Raw genomic sequence first — 21,363 nt, forward strand, 5'->3', positions numbered from 1 at the left:
CATCGACTAAACAAAGAAAAACCTCAATTCATGTAGACATATAGAGAAATGTGAGTAAACCCCAGAGAGACAGTATGTTGCTGAACTGCCGCATTCGTACCGAGAGTAACGTAATTTACCGGAGACCTGGAGATACTCGGAATCGGCGATTGCGACAGAACTGCCTTTCCTGGTGCTATCGCTGCAGCCTCCCTCGCTGAATCACCTCTACTTATTTCTCCATAACTTTCCCTTCTGGACACTCAATCAATGATCCGCCATACAGGGTGTCGTGAATAAACATCGCCCTGATCCACCGCGGTCCCCAGTACCTTTTCCATCTCGCGCCCTCATACTTTATCCCCCGCCGCCGCCGACGTTTTCCTCCGAACCCGGCGGTCCCCCATCACGAGGCGGAAATTCGCGCAAGGCCTCACCACCACCGCAATGCTCCATTGGCTATAAAGACGGTCCTTGCACACCTCCGGTCGCTGTGAAGAGCATCTACCGACCATCATGCTGCCCAGGGCGGCCCGCACGCCTTGCTGGCGTGCCTCGGGACGCTTTCTACACCACACTTCAGCCGTTCCGCGCCCAACGTCATGGGCGTCAGCTTCCTACGGCTTTCAGCTCAGATCGTTCTCAACCACTAGAGGCCCACTGAGGAGCCAGACCTCTCAGAACTCCCCGACGAAGTCGCAGACACCAGACCCCAAAGATCCTTCTACTACCCGACCCAGCGCTGCCAGTGTCGCGCAGAGTCCGCCGGGTACCCAAAATGCTACCGCGACCCCGAAGAAAGACCTGCTCAGTGAAGCTATCGTGGGGAGAAAGGAGCAGAGGAAGGCGGACTGGGCGATAATGAAGGAAATGGCAAAGTATCTCTGGCCTAAGGTGAGCTGGATCCGCGGCGTTTTGGATGAGCGAGGCATAGGGTGCTAATAGAGAACGGGGCAGGGTGACTGGGGAACGAAGCTTCGTGTCGGCACGGCCCTATCGCTGCTGGTTGGAGGAAAGGTGAGCAATGCTACCTACTGGGTCTCCTGCATCTGTACTCACTATCCAACCAGATTTTGAATGTCGAAGTACCCTTCTATTTCAAGAACATCGTTGATTCCATGAACGTGGACTTCTCGACCTTTGGCGGAACCGCTTACACAGTCGCAGGCTCGATGATTATTGCCTGTAAGAGATCCCCGCATGCAGGAAGACTGTATCTAACAATGGTTACCAGACGGTGTTACTAGGATCGGGGCTACACTCTTCCAAGAACTGCGCAATGCTGTGTTCGCCAGTGTTGCGCAGAAGGCGATCCGCAAGGTTGCGGGAAATGTATTCAAGCACCTGCTCCAGCTCGATCTTAACTTCCACCTCTCACGGCAGACCGGTGGTTTGACGCGAGCAATTGACCGTGGAACCAAGGGCATCAGTTTCTTGTTGACGTCTATGGTTTTCCACGTGGTGCCAACTGCCTTGGAGATTTCTCTTGTCTGCGGTATTCTGGTATGGCCTGCGCTGCACCATCTGTCCAGATATGGCATTACTGACTGTGTTAGACCTACCAATATGGTGTCCAATTTGCGGCGATCACAGCCGCAACCATGGTGACCTACTCTGCTTTCACGATCATGACCACCGCCTGGCGAACCAAGTTCCGCAAGCAGGCGAATGCTGCAGACAACCGTGGTGCTACCGTTGCTGTCGACTCTCTGATCAACTATGAGGCGGTTAAGTATTTCAACAACGAGAAATTCGAAGTTGCACGCTACGATAAGGCCCTGAAGGCCTACGAGGATGCTTCCATCAAGGTCACGACTTCGCTGGCTTTCCTAAACTCCGGCCAGAACATGATCTTCTCGAGTGCCCTGGCAGGCATGATGTATCTCGCCGCCAACGGCGTTGCTAGCGGCAGTCTGACTGTAGGTGACCTGGTCATGGTTAATCAGCTCGTCTTCCAGCTCTCCGTCCCGCTCAACTTCTTGGGCTCGGTGTACCGTGAGCTCCGCCAGTCTTTGCTGGACATGGAGACCCTCTTCAACCTGCAGAAAGTCAACGTGAACATCACCGAGCGACCGGATGCCAAGCCCCTCCAGCTGAAGCAGGGCGGCGAGATTCGATTCGAGAACGTCACCTTTGGCTACCACCCCGACCGACCCATTCTCAAGAACGCTAGCTTTACGATTCCTGCCGGCCAGAAGTTCGCTATCGTTGGACCTAGTGGTTGCGGCAAGTCGACTATCCTGAGACTGCTGTTCCGCTACTACGATGTCCAAGAGGGCCGGATCCTCGTTGACGGTCAGGATGTACGCGATGTGACTCTGGAAAGTCTCCGCAAGGCTATCGGTGTTGTGCCCCAAGATACCCCTCTGTTCAACGATACAATCGCGCACAACATCCGCTACGGCCGGATTGAGGCGACCGATGAAGAAGTCCACCAGGCGGCGCAACGTGCACACATCCACGAGCTGATCCAGAAGCTGCCCGACGGCTACAAGACTGCGGTGGGTGAGCGAGGCATGATGATTTCTGGAGGTGAAAAGCAGCGACTGGCGATTTCCCGACTGATCCTGAAGGATCCGGAGCTGCTGTTCTTCGATGAAGCGGTAAGTCAATGGTTATTGTTCAGCATAGAAGGCGGCTAAGTATACTAATTATGAACGGGTAGACCTCAGCTTTGGACACCTACACGGAACAAGCGCTACTGCAGAACATCAACAGCATCCTAAAGGAGAAGCGACGCACGAGCGTCTTCGTGGCGCACCGACTGCGCACGATCTATGACTGCGACCAGATCCTCGTATTGAAGGAGGGGCAAGTAGCGGAGAAGGGATCGCATCGCGACCTTCTGGAGCAGAATGGCATCTACGCCGAGCTGTGGAACGGTAAGAGACCCGCCGTCGGAAGCCCGGAAGGAGTTGGTGTATTTCAAACACGAAAGCTAACTAAATCCTGCGCCACAGCCCAAGAAATGTCCCTCGCACAGGACGTGGACAGCGAGCCGACAGCTGCGGAGGAAGAGGAGAGTACTACTAAGAAGTAGTGCAGAACGCGAGGCACGACGATAAGCAGCAAGCAATCACCCAATGAAAGGGAATTGTATGATTCCCTTCCTTTCCTTCTTCTGTTCTATATTTCTTGGCGCTTTAGACTTTTTTTGCGACTGAACGATACAAATGGGAAGCTATCAAAGTAGATATCTACACAATAGCCATTATATGTGTAACTATCTACGTTACTAGTCAGTTGTCCACCAACTTACGTAAACGCCCTCCTCTGTGGCTGTCGTGTACGTGCACCATTCGGTGAAATGTGGGAAAGGCACCTTCCCCCCAATCATCCCACACGCAATCTAAACGACGGACTAGTCTACCGGGTTGCCACGAGGGGAACTGACCCGAAGGAAGGCAAGCGGGCGGTTCCAATAAAAATAACTGGAGCCGTGGAATAGAAAAGCACGCAAGGCAAGGCACGGCCAGGCCATTTAGACGGAACCACCGGCACATTCGAAACTGGCCTTAGCGTCGTACCCCGTCTCGGTTCTACCCTTTTCGACCCAGCGAGCGAGCCGATCTGGTACGCAGGGTCTTGAGTCAGGGAGAACCAGGGATGAGGAGGAAAGAGTATATTCCATGTTGAACGAGTGAAGGAACAATAATGTTCAGGATTGGATGGTTGGTGCCCAAGTACGAGCACAATTCGATTCGTGGTTTATCTATCTGCCTGAGGGTGAGTCTAATGATGTTAACCGTGCGTTAGGGGGTAACAGAAGAAAGAAAACGAATCTCCGGGCGGGAGGTGGGGAGGTTTTGAGTTTGAGGAAGGAAGGAGAGAAGAGAAGAGAAGTTCTGGATGGATGATGGATGGAAAGACTCGCCAATAGCGGGAGATCATAGACGATAGTGTCGGTTAGATAGGTAGATGACTATCTCAAATGAAGAAGAAAAACAAAATCAATTGAGCAATCTCTGCTACTTTGACTGTTGAATGTCTCTTCTTGAGAAAGATAGTCAGGGGTATTGAAGAGTCTGGTCTGGTCTGTGTGGTGGTGACGGACGTCTAGTTCGTGGTCTAGTATTTCCTTAGTGTATTTGGATTCCGTACCTGACGGTGGTGGGCATACTTAGTCGAGGCTACTGATTGGCTGGACTCCCCTGGCTAGGCCCAGACAGGAAGGGACGCCCCTCCCCCAAACCACGTTGCGCCTTCCTGACTGGTGGTCGGTGCAGCAAGTCCACATCCGTCCGGCCATCGTGCCTTCCAGTTCCTCTCTTTCCCACACGTTTTGTTCGGTTCCTTCCTTCCCAATTATTCCCCCAGTTCCAAGTCAGTCAGGCCGTCGTTCTTTCCACATTCGTTGTTTTCCCCTACTAGTATCTATCTAACTATCGTCATCGTCTCCATTATCTCCTCTTTCTTCTGCTGCTGCTTCTTCTTCTATTTCTCCACCACGTCTCTCTTTTGACCTTTTCTTTGTTCCTTCTCTTCTACTACTCTTTCACCTTGCATTCTTCATTGGCACGTAACCCTCGGTGGCTTGTCTTCCCTGCGTGGTCGGCTGCATTCCTTCTCCACAAGCCTCTCTCTTTATCCATCAATTCCTACCAGCCATCCCACCAAGGGTACCACTAAATCACTATCGGCGCCTTATTTATCATTGACTTCTTGACTATTGCTTAGCTCCGGAGCACTATCTGTCTTGGTGTGAACACTTTCTTTTCCCACCATCTGCTGCAACGTCCACTAGCCCGTCGTCGTCCCTCTTCGCAAATCGGGTCTTTCTTCCCTCCTTTTCCCTTTTTATCTACGCCAACCTGCCCCTCTCGCGTCCGCCGTGTTACCTCTCCCACCCTTCCGGACCGTTATCTCAGCAATTGGCATCGCTTCACCTTCGCACTCTCCCTATCAACAATTCTTGGAGATTATCATCCTTGAACCCCGCACATACACTCCCAGAAACTCCCTGGGGTGATTATTCGATCCGCTTTGGATTTGGTGCACAAGAGAAATAAAGTCATATATTGCAAGGCGCTACGCTACATACATACACAATGGGTTTCATCGAGAAGTTGCAAGCAAGTATGTTGTCTCCATCTCCTAGGAGTTCACCCATTACTACCACACCTTATCTCGAAGCATCACGGTCATTGTGACATCGTTCAATTCCTGTACTAACCATCCATTCCTTACAGAGATCGAGCTCTACCGGCTAGAGCAGCGCTATGCTCGTCGCAAACACCGCAGCACCTTTTCAGGGGTTCCCTACGTCGACGGGGAATACGTCTACGTCGGCGGATCCAACTCCTCGTCAGGGACCGTCTCCAAGCACTCGACAGGCAGCTACTGGAAAGCCTCTACGTGGGGATCGTCTGGCGACTCGCGCTGGCGGTAATGCACCTTTTTCGTCATTCTTCAAGCGCTGTCTTTTCGTTTTGCTCGACTACCAATCCTCCTCATAATGTCCATGTCGAGGATGCGACGACCTATCCTTGTTTTTCATTCATGGGTGAAGAAAGTGAACGCAAAAAGTTCATGTTATCTTTCTCTACTTCCGTCCTTCGGTACTCCGTTTTGGCCGCTGGCTTCAGCCGCGACATTTGAAAGCTAGCGTTGCATATTTGATCAGCTATTTGGTTTGGTTTGCTCTCATCTGCGCAATTGCATGTCATATTGACTACCGCCTGCCATACCATCAATACGCGTCTCTAACCATTGATTCAAGGGACGTCGAATACTTTTTTGTTTCCCCGAATCTATCTCGGAGTTATCTGGCATCATCTTATTGACGCGATTTATGCCTGTTTGCTTTTTGGCTGCAAGCACTCCTTTTTGCTACAATTGTTCTGGATCCCTTTCCGCTCCGTTCTAGAGTTGGCGGGATAGAGCTTTGTGCTGCCATTTTGTGCACTTCACATACCCCTCAAGCCCATTAGCGAGTCGTTCTGTGACTTGACTTGTTGGTGTATCCTTTCTTCACACCCTTTTTCGCGAATTCGAGGCTGTTACGCCTCACTGTACATAGGCTTTTACATTCCAATCAAGAGATATGACGATCACCAGCGTGGCCCCCACCCAGGTAGATGCTTAAATTCTGAGATGCTTGGATATAATAGGACAATCGTTAGACCAACACGCAGATCTACAGCCTTGCGTCGGCCCCTTTGCTCTACTACCTTAGCGTAAATCCTTAGAGCGACTTTCTTACTCAGTCTATATAAGTAGCAAGAGACACTACTAACACCACGACCTATGTATATACCTTACTATCATCGTTCTTAGCTCACGTAATGATAGTATCATCACACCCCAACTAGCAACTAGATAGCTAACCCCATTCTCATTCCTAGCAATGTATGCATGATACGCTATAACGCGATAACATAACACACCACTCCCCCCCAACTCCTATACTATACTATAACCCCTAACTATATCCACAACTATAAACCAAACCCACAATCACCTCTTCGACTTCCTGCCCCCAATCCCCAACCTCCCCAGATTCGACAAACTAGATTTATGTCTATGCGCACCACCCAGAATGCCTCCCGGCAAGGATTTACCCGCACCCCCCTCGTTCGTTCCCCGACCACTACCACCTTCATTCCCCGCACCTCCGGTATTCCCTCCTCCGGCTAATCCCCGCGGAGTATCAGGTAAAGCGGAGACCCGATCTCTGGTGCTACCGCTACCGCGGACCTGATCGTTTGCGTTGTTGGTATTGTTGTTATTGTTGCTGGAGGATGAGGGACCGTCTGCGTCGAAGGGACGCTGCGAGGCGCGTTGAGACCGGCGGGCTTTCTCTTGCACGGTCTTGAATTTGTCGAGGAGCTCGACCCATCGGATTGGGGGGTCGTCGCGTTTTAGTCGGCTGTTGGTGGAGCGGTCGTAGGTGGAGGTGGAGGAGGTGGTGGATGAGGAGGAGAGGGTGGTTCTTTGGGGTTGGGGTGTTAGTTGGTGGTTGGTGCAGATGGGTAAGTGGGGTAGGGGATGGACTTACTGTCGGGGGCCGGTGTGGATGAGGCCGATGCTGCTGACGCTGTTGAGGCGGTTTTTGAGCGCTGCGAAGGCGGAGCTCTGTGGGAGGAGCATGAGGACGCCGTAGAGGCATTTGTAGAGGTAGGGGTATCGTTCTGGTTCGAGGAGCTGGAGGCGGAGGTCTGAGGGGTGGGGTTAGTTGGTGTGAGGTGATTTAAGGTGTGCTGCAGGTGGTGGGGGGACTCACAGGTGAAGACGGGTGATTCGAGGAGTTGGACTAGCTTGTCTATTTGGATTAACATGTTCACTGTCATTTCGAGCTCGGCACTGATGGAAGGTTAGTGATGCTGGGTTATCGGGGAGGGGGGAGGATGTCTTACAAGACTTGGAGGAGGTTGTATGCTTGTTCGTAGGCTTGCGCGAGTAGACAGAGGGAGAATGTAGAGACGGCATTGTGGCACCACGACCGGAATAGCGCTACAAAGAACATCTGTCCATCCTGTGGAGATTGTAAGTTTGGTAAATACTCGGCCTGTGAAGGAACCCTTACCTTGGCGTCCAGATTCCTTAAGCGCTTTCTCAGTTCTGAGAGTTCAGGGGCAGTAATCAGGTTGTTGTTCAGATTCTGGACCATAATACTGGCGAACTCGATATCCTTTCACGGTGTGAGTTGCTACATTCGATAGACGGAGTAGTCGTGGGTCTCACCTCTTCCTTCTCGAGACAATCTGCCAGCGTTCGATAAATGCGCTCTGGACTAAGATTCATACACAGCTGTCGGATAATCAAATTCCCCCGTACCTCGAGCAGGTGTCTGTCCGTGGAGAACAGCTGCAGGAGATTCACCATGAAAGACTTGAAGTAACTGTCCTCGCTGTTTCTGGAAATCTGTGATAGAAGCTGGAGATCTTTGGTGACGACGGCTTCGGCCGGATCGGACAGTGTCTTCAGAAGAGCAGGAAATGTGCCATCATTAAATGCAATGACCTTCTTGGGCGCCTTTCGGTGCAACATGATAAGCCAGGAAAGCGCGGCTACTCTGGTGGCCTCGTTTTCGTTCAGGAACTGTAGGGTAAGGGAGTTCACGGCAGCAGCATAATCGAGGTCGGCGGGTGGTAATGGTGTTGACATGCTGCTTCGAGGGGTTTGTTCGACTGATGCCTCTGGCTGAGACAATTGCTTCTTGGATTCACTCGATGGCGTCTCGGGAGGCTTGCTAACCGGCGTAGACGACCTTCGCTCCGTATTTTCTTTGCTGGTACTTTTCAATGCCGCTTGCCGACTTTCATCTACTGTATCTTCGGACAGCGTGACAATATACTCCATCAAAGACGTGTTGACCCGGTTGGCGGCCTGCCGCACTTGATCCGAACCACTGGACATTGCTGGGAGCACTTGAGTGAGGAGACGGGGAACGAAAGGGAGAATGTCTTCTGGGCTAATTTCGAAGAAGTTGTCGATCCAGCGCAGCGCAGTCAACTGCATTTCCTCCACTAATGACTAGTGATAAGTATCGAACCACTGCAACTGAGCATCATGCCTTGCTTACCGAAAGATGTATCAACAAAACCGACGAGAATGTCTAATATCTTTGCATAGTCAATCTGGACATCTTGTCCGGGAATCCAGTCCCCATCCACGTGCAAGCCTTCCTCATCGGTAACTGACCCTGCCTCAGAGTCCTCTATGGCGTTGTCAGTCACTTCAGATTCGACAGCTACAGTCTGGTCGGTAGTCGTCGCAACGCTCATACTATCGCTGGTAGTGGACTGCCTGATATCGCTGCCTTGGCCTTTCCGGCTTTCTTCGATACCCTTCTTGAGTCGCGCAATCCTCTTGATCTCCGACAGGAATCTATCCAGAAGCGCTTGGGTAGCGACGTTGACATCTCTGTTCGGATCACCCAGAAACTTTATCAAGCCTCCTAAAAATTCCGGCAGATACGATATCAACTCCAGATCGGGGATTGTATCCAGCAGAGTCAGCCATGATACTAGGAATGTGCGGGTAAACGCGCTGATGACGTGGATTCGCTCTTTGAGCAAAGGTATGAATTTAGGTAGCGAAAAGGCGGTAGGGAGTTCAGCATCATCCAGGCCTTCAGGATCTGTCGCTTCCTTTTCGCTAAGCTGTAAGACGGAGATATGGGAGGCTGCGGATTCCGATACGATGTCTTTGACGAGTCTGTCGAGGAGTTCTGCGCCGTTCTTGACCGAAAGCTCCGAATCAGAAGCTAGCTGACGGTGTGTAAGCTGTTAGGCCAGAACAGTAAGGACATAGGAGAAAACCCCTTACCTTGCTCAATGCATCGAATATTTCATTGAAGAAGAGTAGCACCTCGCCTTTCGCAACTTTGGCAATGTTGTACATGCTCTCGCAAGCATAATACCTGACTCGCGCATCTTGGTCGGAAAAGCAAGCAAGCACTGGCGGTACGATTTCCTTCAGATAAGGAGCAACCCCTTCCTAGCAACCTTGAACTCAGCCCCTGCAAAATCCATTCAGTATATCCTGGTGCAACTCACGGATCCTAATGCTATGGAAGCCGCAGCAAGTCCGATTAAACCGCCGTTTCTCGCGTGAGGTTGGTGTACCGCATAGGCGTAGTCATGGCAGAGTTGGTCGACAATCTTTTGGATCTCCTCGTGTTCACCCCTGAAAGCAGCATCGCGGACGACCTTCTCGAGTCTGGTAATAAACCCATGTGTATTAGCCACCCGCCATATTATTGTCTGACATATGTCGCCTTATCGATAATGCATACTCGAGGGCCCCCTGTTTCCTCCGGTCGTAAAGCTTATCATTCAGCGAGCGCTGAATTGAGTGATCCATCTCTCAAACAAACATGGATATTGACGACTGAGTCACAAGCATCGGGGTTGTTGGTTTAGATAAGTGGTTTTCATGGCGTGAAGGCGATGTCTGACTAGGCTGGGCGGTGAGGCGACGACGGTCTCGACTCTCTCGTGTTCGCAAAGACCTGTAGCTATTCCCGAGCCATCGGCTATTAATGGTAAGTGTTTCAGGGTAAACAAAACAGATGTAGGCTCTTTCTGATCAGAAAACACCCGACAGATGCTCTAGTCTCGTCGCTAGGCGGTTGCTGGGCTGTCAAGGTGGGGAGGACTCACAACAAGATGCGTTGGCAAACGTGGATGCTGTCTTAGCGGACGCGAAGTGACGTAGTGTCAGCAGCGAATCGACGCTTTGTCGGCTTTCCCGCCCGACCGTTTTGCATTGTTCATCCCTATAGTGTAACTAATCGCCATGCCCCCTTGCACCGCAGATCATTCTGTCATTCTACAAAGGAAGAATTCTCCCTTCATGCAATGCACTACTATAGACGTACAGTAAGTGATATTTTTGGAATAATTAAAAAAGCCATAGTTATCGACATTGTGAGGTCTAGAACGCCACTGTATCATGTCTTCTAGTTCATGTTTATACAAACGCTCAGCAAAAAACATACACCTATCCGTGTTTAACCAAATGTGTCGTAAAAGAATAACGCTTCCCAAAGCAAAGCAGATTGCACACAAAGTCAAGGACGCTCCAAAGAAATACAGGTCATGACAATATTCAACAGGTAAGCTACCATCAATGGCTGATATACTGAAAAACGGCAGAGACATCACGCTCTCCAGTCTCTTGACGAATCAGCAAGTCTTGGATCTTGCTGAGAGCCCCATGCTCTCCGTCATTGACAAAATGATTCCAAGTACTAGTGTCACCGTACAACATGGCTGGCGCCTTGATGTATTGTGTTCCCTCCGGTCGGCATCGCTTGCATTTGAACGTGTCATGCGTATCGCTCCGCGTTTCCGGTTTGAATTGGAAGAGCTCTCGGAGGGATTCCAGCGAGAAGTGTCGCTCGACGTCCTCCGCCGAATCCACGACGCACGAAGAAAGCGACTGTTTATGAGACTGACGCTGGAAGATCTTCTCCTCGATTGATCCAGTCGCGATGAAGCGGTAGACAAAACAATCCTTCTTCTGGCCATCACGCCATACTCGTGCCAAAGCTTGCTGGTCGGCAGCTGGATTCCAATCGGGATCAAAAAGAACAAGGCGGTTTGCACCTATTAAGTTCAGGCCGCAGCCACCGGCCTTGCTGCTCAACAGGAAGACAAACTCTTCCCCATTGGGATTGTTGAATTTATCGACCAGCTTCTGTCGTTTCCCAACCGTCATGGTTCCGTCTAGTCGCAAGGAGCCGTACCCACGGGTTCTGCACAGCTTCTCAAACAGGTCGAGGGTCTGGGTGTAGTTGCTAATCAAAACAATCTTGTCATTAGTATCCTGGCGAATACGCGCTAGCATTCGATCCAAGACCATCATCTTTCCTGAATACCAAGACTTGATATCTCTATCACGCCCTCGTGCTTCCGGTGGGACATAGTCCTCCGGGAAGGTGTACTCGCAACCCGGAAGGTCATTAGAGAGATTAAGGAGGTCCGGGTGGTTGCAAAGTTTCTTTAGAAGGCCGATTGCCTTCAAGGGCTGGCTTCCCTTTCCGCGGAGTAAGCTTTTGATTTCGGGACTCTGAATGAAATGCTTATAGAGGCCCAGTTGGAATTCGGACATGTTGCAGAAAACAACATGTTCGTACTTGACGGGCAAGTACTTTGACAAAATGTCGTTCGTGCGTCGTATGATAAACTTGTTTACGATGCTGGAGAGTTCTGCAAGACGCTCATCACCCTTCTTGAGGTCTTCTTCGGTTCCTGCGGCATCTCTTCCTCTGAGAATAGGCAACTCAAACCTTTTCCGGAACTCATTCTGCGACCCCAGTAGATTAGGGTTCGCAAAATGGAGAAGAGCAAAGTATTCCGAGAGATCGTTCTGAATGGGAGTGCCGGACAAGATTACTCGACGCTGTACATTCAGGCCGTTGAGCGCTGTCCATGTCAAACTCTCCTTGTTCTTCAATCGATGTCCTTCGTCACAAAGAAGTAGGCCGATGGGACTGTCCCTCAGTGTATCGACGTATAACCGGAGTGTTTCATATGATATAATGAGTACTGGTCTGACAATAGACCGACCGGAAGCAATGGCCCATTGTTTCATCTGACTGATGAGCTCCGTCTTCGAGGCTTTACCGTCGACCGCAAATGGTGTGATGGCATCCTTGCCCAACCATTTCACTGCAACTGTTAGCAGATGTGTGATCCAGTAGCGAAGCCAGCTCACCAAGTTCATTGGCCCAATTTCCGACCAAACTTGACGGGCAAGCGATGATGCACTTCTGTATGGTTGTTACTCCCGCTTCCGGGGACTGCTTGAGTAGAGTCCACATCAATGAGATACATTGAAGCTATCAGCACCATTAGTCTTCTGTTCCGTGTCACGGGATGTTCAGCTCACCGTCTTGCCCAGACCCATCCCATCTGCCATGATGCAACCATTCGCATTCTTGTCAACCATGCCAGTTGTACAACGATAAAGAAACTTTTGTCGGAGCATTAGTACATAGCAACAGAGCCTGTGCGGAGCGAATGCTAACCTTGACACCCTCAACCTGGTGGGGTCGTAGCACTTTCGCCAGTCGTGGATCTATAACAACCGGGACCTTCGGTCGCCCTTCAGTCTTCTTCTTGAGCCCAAGAATATCTGCCAAGCTCTTGTGTACCAATGGCTCATCCAATTTTGGCTTCTGCTCCTCTGCATCGGCCGTGGCCTCTTCCTTCGATTCTGGCTCATTGACATCATCGACTGTAGGATCATATAGCACTATAGCAAACTCCCCGCTCGGATCATGCAATGGCTTCACAACAAATGTAGCGCCTTGCCTCATACCAAGCGTAGGCGCTGGCCTAGAGCTATTATAGGCATCAGATGACTTATTGATTAGAGGAATCTTAAATCTTTGTCTGAAAGTCATCTCCTTGTCCTTGACCTTGAAGCTAGGGAACCTGTTCGCATCTCTTGTTGCCAACGCTAAGCGGTCCTCGTTTGTATAAGGCTTGACGCTGTCGTCGTCCACCGTGCCATCGGCCCCTGCATAGTTCACCTTCCTACGCTTCCTCGCTGGCTTGTCTGACGCCCTTGTAGCTGTGGCTAGACCTGGACATTTGAAGGGTTTCGATAGACGGTCGACGCTGTTCGTGGAGCTGGCCTGCAGCGGCTTGGACGGTGTGCCTGCACCATCTTGGTTTACGACTGGCCGTGGCCGGTACCTGATACGTAAGCTTGTGCTGCGCGATAAGTTCGAAAAAGTCATTATTGATCTTACATTAGCACTTCTCTATCAAATACTCGTGGCTGGCTAGGATCGTGTCAGTTGGCGGTTGTGGTTGTCAATAATGACCGGCCGAACTCGACGCGTGTTTGCCACTGCCTAGCGCGTCGCCCGCATCTTGTTGGCAACACCAAAGTATCACGCTGTCACGTGATGGCATACAGCAATAGTATGGAGTAGCCGGCTCATGGAGGTAACTCGCTAGGCAAATCCACTTTGAGCCACGTCCATTGATGAAATATATTATTTAGTACTTGAGTAATTCCTAGATGACACTATATCCGGATTCTGGATTCCGGCTTGTTCAACAGCACATTTACGTGCCATGGCCTTGAACACAACGTCCGGTTAGCGAAGCGGCACTTGAATGATGCATCCAAGGAAATGGAACCTTCAAGCATTCTCTACATAAACCTAGCTGTACTAAAAACGATTGATTATATAGAGGACATACTAGTGCTACTGCCAGGGATGTTCGGCCACTTCTGGAGTTTTGCCCAGATAGCATTTACAATACATGATGCTGCATGATCTGCATAATATATAGTCTTGGCATGAACCTCTGCAGCCCTACTGCATGACACACACATTTCTTTTTCCGCACTAGTAGCACTCATCTCAAGATAGTACTGTATTCTGTCTAAAGCACTTGAAAATGCAGATTGCTCAGCATCAAAAAAGCACAATGCTATTGGACCTGCAAGCAAGAGTAGGAGGCCGGATGGATGGAAAGTTTCTACTATAGCCCTTTCAGTATAGCGTCCGGTTCGCCTTCTTGAGGTGGGACCGTTTAGTCAATGGAACCTCAGCCCGTCGAATGATAATAACCAGGTTGTTCCTACCATAGTCACAATGCTCATTATCACCATTTGCTGCTGAATCGTTCATTCAGCACTGGCCCCTCGGCCCATGTCTTCCGATTTCTGGGCTGGCTACCTTAGCGGTGCCATTGGAATCATCATCGGCAATCCCCTCGATGTCATCAAAGTGCGGTTGCAGGCAGGACGCACTCCAGATATCGCCGCATCAACCACACCCCAGCAATTGAGTCGCTTTGATAGCGCTACTTCCCTGGTTCGAGGTTTGCAAATATCCCGATGATGTAAATTACGCGTCTAGTATTAACCGTTTCATCAGGCGCCGCTGCCCCAATCCTCGGATATGGGGCCCTCAATGCACTACTCTTCGTGGCTTATAACCGATCACTGAAGTTCCTGGATAGTTCAATCATTGACCCTACAAACCCACAAGGTGTCTCCTTAAGCAAGGTCTGGCTTGCCGGTGCTGCAGGTGGGGTGGCCAGCTGGACTGTGTCATCTCCGACGGAGTTCATCAAATGTAGGGCCCAGCTTGACTCACGCCCCGGGGTGTCGTCATGGACGGTTGCGAAAGACATTGTCCGAACACGCGGCTGGACGGGCCTTTATTTCGGAGGAGGGGTCACTTGTGCGAGAGATGCAATTGGCTATGGGTTTTAGTATGTGAATCCTTTCCCCGGATCTTCCCCCGCGATTTCAATGAGGCTCTTCACAGAGTATTGACCTACATCCTTTCTTGCAGCTTTTGGTCCTATGAATACTGCAAGCGGCTTACGGCCTCTAATGACGATGATGCGACCATGACTGCTACGAAAGTCTTATTATGCGGTGGCATTGCTGGGATTGTTACCTGGGCCTCTGTCTTCCCTCTAGATGTGATCAAGACAAGACTGCAGGCGAGAACGATTGAATTGTCCCCTGAACATCGCCCCTTGATGCAACCTTCAGCTAAGCCATACAACGCAAGCTCCATCCAGATTGCCAAAGAAGCGTATCTCAATGAAGGACTCAAAGCCTTCTATCGCGGCCTAGGAGTTTGTAGTGTGAGAGCCTTCATAGTCAATGCTGTTCAGGTATGTCAACCCGGGTTTGAAATATTGCAACGCATTGCTAACGATCCATTCCAAGTGGGCGGCATACGAGTGGCTGATGAAGTATTTACAAAATCCATAAACGTACAATGCAACAATGCCCAAGCATCTACAAACTACGTACGGAGTTCTCCGCAAGGATACGCGCATCTCAATATCGAAGTGCTGTGTATGATTGCAGCTCGTAAATTAAATTCGTCCTAAAGGAGCCGTGTCTGATAAAGTGGGGCCAAGCTAGATGGGGCTCCGAGAAACGGCAGTTTTAATGGTGTTACCGCAGAACGAAACCGGCGTATCCGGGAACTTTCCACCCCCACTGGCGGTTTTCGGCGCATGTGGTTTCACGTGTTATCCAGCGATTTTGGCCCATCGCTGATTGGGTGATTCTTTCGTCGACATGCAGCCAGTAATATCGTCTGTGAAGCAACGACGTCAAAACGGCGTAGATGCGCGAAAAAATTTTTCAAGCCCATTGAGAGTAGATATGTTGCCAGCAGAGCTCTTGCCGATGCTCTTGGGGCTATCCTGCATCGCAGTGACAGTCGAGAGAGCACTGCGATAGGCAATTTCACTTCATGGCGAGAATCTAATCCTCCATAATGACCATCTCGGTGGTCTCTTGCGACCTCACACCATTGTCTGTACCCAAGCCGACGGCAGCCTCAGCAGCCTTCTGTGTGTGTGCCTCTTCGCGCAAGATACGGAGTCTAATAACAGGCGCATAGGTCAGCATTTATGTGTCCAAAAGGTATTTGCGACCGAGGCCGCGACATCGTAGATAAGTTGGCCACACACCTTCTCTTGTGGTTCTTGCCCTTCGTATGGGCAACCATATTATGCTCGCTCTCAAACCATTTGGAGCACTCGACGCAATAATGCTTTCCTAGGCCGGGAAGGTCCTCTTCGTCTTTCGTAGCTTTGTATAGTTCGAGGTGTCTCGCGGACGCGATATCAGCCCGGACCTGATCATAATCTCTATCGATTTTATCAGATCATTAGCAGTTTATTCAGCTTTACGCAGCCCTTCCAACTTGAACCCTCATGATAGTAATCATTCAGAAAATAGCCTACATACCTGGTCCTGCGCTTCGTCTTAATTTTCCTAACAGCTCCCATTTTGATAGACTGCGGCCCAAAAAAAGAACTGCCTGATGGATTTGCTAGTGAGCTGTCGCAAAGTGTTTTTCCACCGATATACGGAATGAAACTAAGACTTTAGGCGGTGCAAGAGCGGGTCGCTTATCACCAAAATTCCGCCTTTGTGTGCGAAAGAAGAATTTCCTGAAACATGTTGCTCATTATTGGTCGAAATTAGCTGGGTCTTGGCGGCGGGCCGCGGGATTCCCATCGGTAGGCCTCGGCTCTGACTCGGCTCTGTCAGCGCTTTTGGTCGCTTCTGTACGGCCATTTCCCCGGTGTCTCGTAATTTATGACGTTGCCATGTTCCGGCACGTTGCTCCGGAAAGCATCTCGTCCAGTTGCGATCCAGGTGAAATAATACGCTAACTGCCACCATGTCTCCTAAGCAACCCAACTCATTCAAGCGGTCTAGCATTACTGACGAGGTTGGGCGCGTAGAATCTGTCATATTATTTCATTTTCATTGATGTAGAATTTTCAAATAATTTTTTGATTTGTGTTTGCAAGCCTTGATGAAGCTTTAAGCTAGGATGTAGTAGAAGTGAGTGACGTCGATGATGTTCCCCCACGATGAATGGATGTAATACAGGGCACATGATTGGATTATGTGCCTCACATGCCCTGTGCACGCCGCCGCACAGGCTGGTCGGAATTACAAGGTATGAACACAGCAGTAGTGAAGTTAGGTTTTACCTATGTAAGACACTAGTTCGTGGCAGTCCATGGGGGAGAATGCATGGGGGAGATAATACTACCCAGTAGATCAAACTATGCTTTTTGAGGGTCAGCTGAAAGGAGCAAAACCACTGACAGTGAGGCCTTTTCGAATCCAAAGGCAACCTTACGTTGACCGGGTAAAGCCATTATGGGTCCTTCTTAGTTTTTTTCATTTACGGAGTGGTCAGAAAGGAGGGAGCGAGGTCTGCAGGCCAAACGGAAATTACAGGTGTACCCGTATCCATACGGTAAGAAAGGGGTCCCACGGATGGTCCAGCCACCTTCCTTCTCTCCGGTCGCATGCAACGCTTGCGTAAAGGTCGGTACTGTCAGGAGCGGTTACGGGTCCTCTTCTCCGGTTCAATAAATCGCTCTCGGTGGTGGAAACAAGAATTCTTTCCCACTCAAGCTTCCTTTTTATCTACTCCATTTTCCCTTTCTTCCTTGATCCCTTTCCTTTCCTCTTCTTTTCCCACTCCACTCCATCTTTTGCTGCTTCCTCTCGTCGAAGCTAGCTTTTGCTGTTGTTTGGATTGGCTCTCCTGTGTTGCGGCCCTGCCCACCTCGCATAGAGAGCTTCCACCATGATTACCACAAGGCTTGCGCGCATGGGTGCGCTGGTAAGTCCATTCCAAACACGTTGTCCCCCGTCTGGCGAAGGAGTCATGGTATTCTGTCCAGGAATGAAATGCATCTAGCTGGGCATCTGTGTAGCTCAATGGAAACTAATCAGATCTGCTCTCTAGGCCCCTAAGTCCCGCCTTGTAAGCGTTTACCCGCAATCCAGTTCAAGCTCGCATCACCAAATTACAGCGGAAGTGCGATGGTTCGATGAATAGAAATATTAATCAAATGTGCAGATGCTCGGGGCTCGGGGTATGGCCACCGTCACCGACTCTCCCCTCGACAAGAAGGTCGAGATGACCAACCTGGAGAAGGTGAGTGAAACTTTCCATTACGCCTCGGCTGGCTTCGGGTAGCGCGGGCGCCAGATTTGGGAATATGATCCGCTAACAATGCCTGTGTAGGGTAACTACATCAACTACAAGTATGATAGCACTCTTGATCCTCTGGAGAATCGGGCGCGATCTCTCAATCGCGTCTTCTCAGGTCAATGAGCTGTAAGCTAACATGACTACCACTTCTATAGGAAGATGTCCGAGAACCTCGACATCGTTCGTCGTCGTCTGAGCCGTCCTCTCACATACGCCGAGAAGGTTCTGTACTCTCACCTTGACGACCCCCACGGACAGGAGATTGAGCGTGGCAGCTCCTACCTCAAGCTTCGCCCCGACCGTGTCGCTTGCCAGGATGCCACTGCCCAGATGGCTATCCTCCAGTTCATGTCCGCTGGCATGCCCTCCGTCGCTACTCCCACTACCGTCCACTGTGACCACTTGATTGAGGCCCAGGTCGGTGGCGACAAGGATCTTGCTCGTGCCAACGACATCAACAAGGAAGTCTACGACTTCCTTGCCTCCGCTACTGCCAAGTACAACATCGGTTTCTGGAAGCCCGGTTCCGGTATCATCCACCAGATCGTTCTGGAGAACTACGCTTTCCCCGGTGGTCTGATGATCGGTACCGACTCTCACACCCCTAACGCTGGTGGTCTCGCCACTGCTGCCATTGGTGTTGGTGGTGCTGATGCCGTCGACGTCATGGCCGGTCTCCCTTGGGAGCTGAAGGCCCCTAAGGTCATCGGTGTTAAGCTCACCGGCCAGATGTCGGGCTGGACTACTCCTAAGGGTAAGTTGATTTCTGATCTGTCTTGCACAATCGGACGAGCGTTAACAGTAAAATTTAGATATCATCCTCAAGGTTGCTGGTCTCCTCACCGTCAAGGGTGGTACTGGCGCTATCATCGAGTACCACGGACCTGGTGTCAACTCCCTGTCCTGCACTGGTATGGCCACCATCTGTAACATGGGTGCTGAGATTGGTGCCACCACCTCCATGTTCCCCTTCAACGACCGCATGTACGACTACCTGAAGGCCACCAAGCGTCAGCACATTGGTAACTTCTCCCGCGAGTACGCCAAGGAGCTCCGCGAGGATGAGGGTGCTGAGTACGACCAGCTGATCGAGATCAACCTGTCTGAGCTCGAGCCCCACGTTAACGGTCCCTTCACTCCTGACTTGGCCACCCCCATCTCCAAATTCAAGGAGGCCGTTGATGCCAACAAGTGGCCCGAGGAGCTGAAGGTCGGTCTTATCGGCTCTTGCACCAACTCCTCCTACGAGGACATGTCCCGTGCCGCCTCCATTGCTCAGGACGCCCTTGACCACGGTCTCAAGTCCAAGTCTCTCTTCACCGTCACCCCCGGTTCCGAGCAGATCCGCGCTACCATTGAGCGCGATGGTCAGCTCAAGACCCTCGAGGAGTACGGTGGTGTCATCCTTGCCAACGCCTGCGGTCCTTGCATTGGACAGTGGGATCGTAAGGACGTCAAGAAGGGTGAGCCCAACTCTATCATCTCCTCCTACAACCGTAACTTCACCGGTCGTAACGATGCCAACCCCGCCACCCACGCTTTCGTCGCCTCTCCCGACCTTGTCGTCGCCATGACCGTTGCCGGTACCCTCAAGTTCAACCCTCTCACCGACAAGCTGAAGGACAAGGACGGCAAGGAGTTCTTGCTCAAGCCTCCCACCGGTGAGGGTCTCCCTGCTCAGGGCTACGACCCCGGCCGTGACACCTACCAGGCTCCTCCCACCAACCGCGACGGCGTCAACGTCGCTGTCTCTCCTTCCAGTGACCGTCTCCAGATCCTTGCTGGTTTCGAGAAGTGGGATGGCAAGGATGCCACTGACATCCCTATCCTGATCAAGTGCCAGGGCAAGACTACCACCGATCACATCTCCATGGCTGGCCCGTGGTTGAAGTACCGTGGTCACCTTGACAACATCTCCAACAACATGCTGATTGGTGCCATCAACGCCGAGAACGGTGAGGCCAACAAGGTCAAGAACGCCTTCACCGGCGAGTACGATGCTGTCCCCGCCACTGCCCGTGACTACAAGGCCCGTGGCATCAAGTGGGTTGTCATCGGTGACTGGAACTACGGTGAGGGTTCTTCCCGTGAGCACGCCGCTCTGGAGCCCCGCCACCTTGGTGGTCTTGCCATCATCACCCGCTCCTTCGCTCGTATCGTAAGTGTTATCATTTCTTTACTATCAAAAAAACCTGAACGCAAACTAACATCTTCCTTCAGCACGAGACCAACCTGAAGAAGCAGGGTATGCTTCCTCTTACCTTCTCCGACCCCGCCGACTACGACAAGATCAAGCCCGAGGACAAGGTCGACCTCCTCTGCACTGAGCTCGAGGTTGGCAAGCCCGTCACTCTGCGTGTCCACCCCAAGGATGGTGCCTCCTTCGACGTCAAGCTCAGCCACACCTTCAACGAGTCCCAGATTGAGTGGTTCCGCGATGGTTCCGCCCTCAACACCATGGCCCGCAAGGCTGATAACTAAATGAAATGGCGATTGCCAACATGCATGACATGGGCCTCATAGGCCCGTCTGTATATTATGATCGCTGTTTTTCTGTTTGTTGCGAAAAGATATGATACCTGAAAGATCTGCTTGCGGGGTTTGGTTATCCTACCCTCGCGCCATGGCAGTCTGCTCTGATGCCAAACAACTGCATTGGACGCGAAAGCGGCTGCCTATGGTACCTCTATGATGGGAATATCCGGCGTCGTCTTTCGAAAAATTTAACGATTTGTTTCTGTTGCCGCTCTGGGCCTGTTTTCTTTTGTACCCCTATGATTTTCCGGTGGACTACATGGATATATCTTTGTTTTTGTTTTATATCATACACTGTATGTTAGGGCTTGCGTGCATACCACATTTCCTTCTGTTCCAAGATGGATCTTGCCCGTAGACGTTGTAATCAGTTTGCTGTAGCACTCCCGGTGAGCACAACGGTCACTACACCTCCAATGGCGTATTCGGACATCGATATGTTACAATTTGCCCGATTTTGCGACTTGCTGCCAATAGGTCAGACTTCATTGGTGCTGACATAACTAAGTTCCCTTCTCAACCGAGGCCTACACGGCTGTTCACCCCGCCTCGGAAACGTGACTCTGATAGTATAGCCGATCCATCATGATAAGGAGTCTTCAGATGTAATAGACTCACAGTATCTGCTCGTCTTTACTCACAATCTCTCAGCTGCATCCAAGATTGAAAGAATATCATTGTCGGCCTCTTTCTTCTCTGGAATCCCCACGTGACTGAGTACAGCTGACCCACTAGCCTAATTGCTCGTGAGTCTCTGATGATTCATTGCTATTCTTACTCTGATCGTCCTGCTGAGTATTAAGTCCTATATAGAAGGCTGCGATATAGACCGACGATAGTACATACCTCAAGTGATTGCTCGGTTGTCTCTGTGA

General features: G+C 50.9%; 6 protein-coding genes across 6 annotated transcripts; 4 read left to right on the plus strand and 2 right to left on the minus strand.

Moving 5' to 3' along the window:
* Positions 1 to 495: 495 nt before the first annotated feature.
* Positions 496 to 3,019, plus strand: atm1 (ATP-binding cassette Fe/S cluster precursor transporter ATM1; the record flags this gene model as incomplete). The annotated part of the gene is made up of 7 exons (XM_025619364.1): positions 496 to 873; positions 937 to 996; positions 1,050 to 1,164; positions 1,214 to 1,482; positions 1,536 to 2,582; positions 2,645 to 2,861; positions 2,940 to 3,019. The coding sequence occupies 7 exons, from the start codon at positions 496 to 498 to the stop codon at positions 3,017 to 3,019; spliced, it is 2,166 nt and encodes a 721-aa protein (XP_025480500.1).
* Positions 3,020 to 5,027: 2,008 nt separating this feature from the next.
* Positions 5,028 to 5,368, plus strand: BO87DRAFT_425107 (uncharacterized protein; the record flags this gene model as incomplete). Its single annotated transcript, XM_025627278.1, has 2 exons — positions 5,028 to 5,055; positions 5,169 to 5,368. 2 exons carry the CDS (start codon positions 5,028 to 5,030, stop codon positions 5,366 to 5,368), a joined length of 228 nt encoding a protein of 75 aa, XP_025480501.1.
* A 1,067-nt stretch (positions 5,369 to 6,435) lies between these two features.
* Positions 6,436 to 13,174, minus strand: BO87DRAFT_396216 (uncharacterized protein; the record flags this gene model as incomplete). Its single annotated transcript, XM_025625235.1, has 15 exons — positions 6,436 to 6,910; positions 6,977 to 7,136; positions 7,202 to 7,281; positions 7,335 to 7,453; positions 7,505 to 7,609; positions 7,663 to 8,447; positions 8,504 to 9,191; positions 9,250 to 9,416; positions 9,521 to 9,700; positions 9,882 to 9,934; positions 10,568 to 12,098; positions 12,145 to 12,268; positions 12,319 to 12,402; positions 12,458 to 13,064; positions 13,131 to 13,174. 15 exons carry the CDS (start codon positions 13,172 to 13,174, stop codon positions 6,436 to 6,438), a joined length of 5,202 nt encoding a protein of 1,733 aa, XP_025480502.1.
* Positions 13,175 to 14,020: 846 nt separating this feature from the next.
* BO87DRAFT_375828 (putative mitochondrial carrier protein) lies at positions 14,021 to 15,205 on the plus strand. The gene is made up of 4 exons (XM_025623138.1): positions 14,021 to 14,273; positions 14,330 to 14,669; positions 14,753 to 15,083; positions 15,139 to 15,205. The coding sequence occupies exons 1-4, from the start codon at positions 14,102 to 14,104 to the stop codon at positions 15,181 to 15,183; spliced, it is 888 nt and encodes a 295-aa protein (XP_025480503.1). The 5' UTR covers positions 14,021 to 14,101; the 3' UTR covers positions 15,184 to 15,205.
* Positions 15,206 to 15,250: 45 nt separating this feature from the next.
* BO87DRAFT_375829 (putative C2H2 finger domain protein) lies at positions 15,251 to 16,383 on the minus strand. Its single transcript, XM_025623139.1, has 3 exons — positions 16,177 to 16,383; positions 15,897 to 16,076; positions 15,251 to 15,808 (listed from the first exon to the last, which is right to left on the minus strand). Exons 1-3 carry the CDS (start codon positions 16,215 to 16,217, stop codon positions 15,688 to 15,690), a joined length of 342 nt encoding a protein of 113 aa, XP_025480504.1. The 5' UTR covers positions 16,218 to 16,383; the 3' UTR covers positions 15,251 to 15,687.
* A 1,073-nt stretch (positions 16,384 to 17,456) lies between these two features.
* Positions 17,457 to 20,828, plus strand: acoA (aconitate hydratase ACO1). Its single transcript, XM_025623140.1, has 8 exons — positions 17,457 to 17,578; positions 17,705 to 17,722; positions 17,819 to 17,896; positions 17,987 to 18,006; positions 18,034 to 18,040; positions 18,113 to 18,707; positions 18,766 to 20,111; positions 20,174 to 20,828. Exons 1-8 carry the CDS (start codon positions 17,543 to 17,545, stop codon positions 20,432 to 20,434), a joined length of 2,361 nt encoding a protein of 786 aa, XP_025480505.1. The 5' UTR covers positions 17,457 to 17,542; the 3' UTR covers positions 20,435 to 20,828.
* The last annotated feature ends 535 nt before the right edge of the window (positions 20,829 to 21,363 follow it).

Source organism: Aspergillus neoniger (genome assembly GCF_003184625.1).
Source record: "Aspergillus neoniger CBS 115656 unplaced genomic scaffold BO87scaffold_13, whole genome shotgun sequence".
Lineage (NCBI taxonomy): Eukaryota > Fungi > Ascomycota > Eurotiomycetes > Eurotiales > Aspergillaceae > Aspergillus > Aspergillus neoniger.

Coding starts and splice junctions, on each gene's coding strand:
- acoA (XM_025623140.1), top strand. CDS start 17,543: ATGATTACCACAAGGCTTGCGCGCATGGGTGCGCTG. Junction 17,897..17,986: donor AGATGACCAACCTGGAGAAG/GTGAGTGAAACT, acceptor ATGCCTGTGTAG/GGTAACTACATCAACTACAA. Junction 18,708..18,765: donor GGGCTGGACTACTCCTAAGG/GTAAGTTGATTT, acceptor AGTAAAATTTAG/ATATCATCCTCAAGGTTGCT.
- BO87DRAFT_375829 (XM_025623139.1), bottom strand. CDS start 16,217: ATGGGAGCTGTTAGGAAAATTAAGACGAAGCGCAGGACCAG. Junction 16,077..16,176: donor AAGACGAAGCGCAGGACCAG/GTATGTAGGCTA, acceptor TAAAATCGATAG/AGATTATGATCAGGTCCGGG. Junction 15,809..15,896: donor GGCAAGAACCACAAGAGAAG/GTGTGTGGCCAA, acceptor GCCTGTTATTAG/ACTCCGTATCTTGCGCGAAG.
- BO87DRAFT_375828 (XM_025623138.1), top strand. CDS start 14,102: ATGTCTTCCGATTTCTGGGCTGGCTACCTTAGCGGTGCCATTGGAATC. Junction 14,670..14,752: donor GCAATTGGCTATGGGTTTTA/GTATGTGAATCC, acceptor CCTTTCTTGCAG/CTTTTGGTCCTATGAATACT. Junction 15,084..15,138: donor TCATAGTCAATGCTGTTCAG/GTATGTCAACCC, acceptor ATCCATTCCAAG/TGGGCGGCATACGAGTGGCT.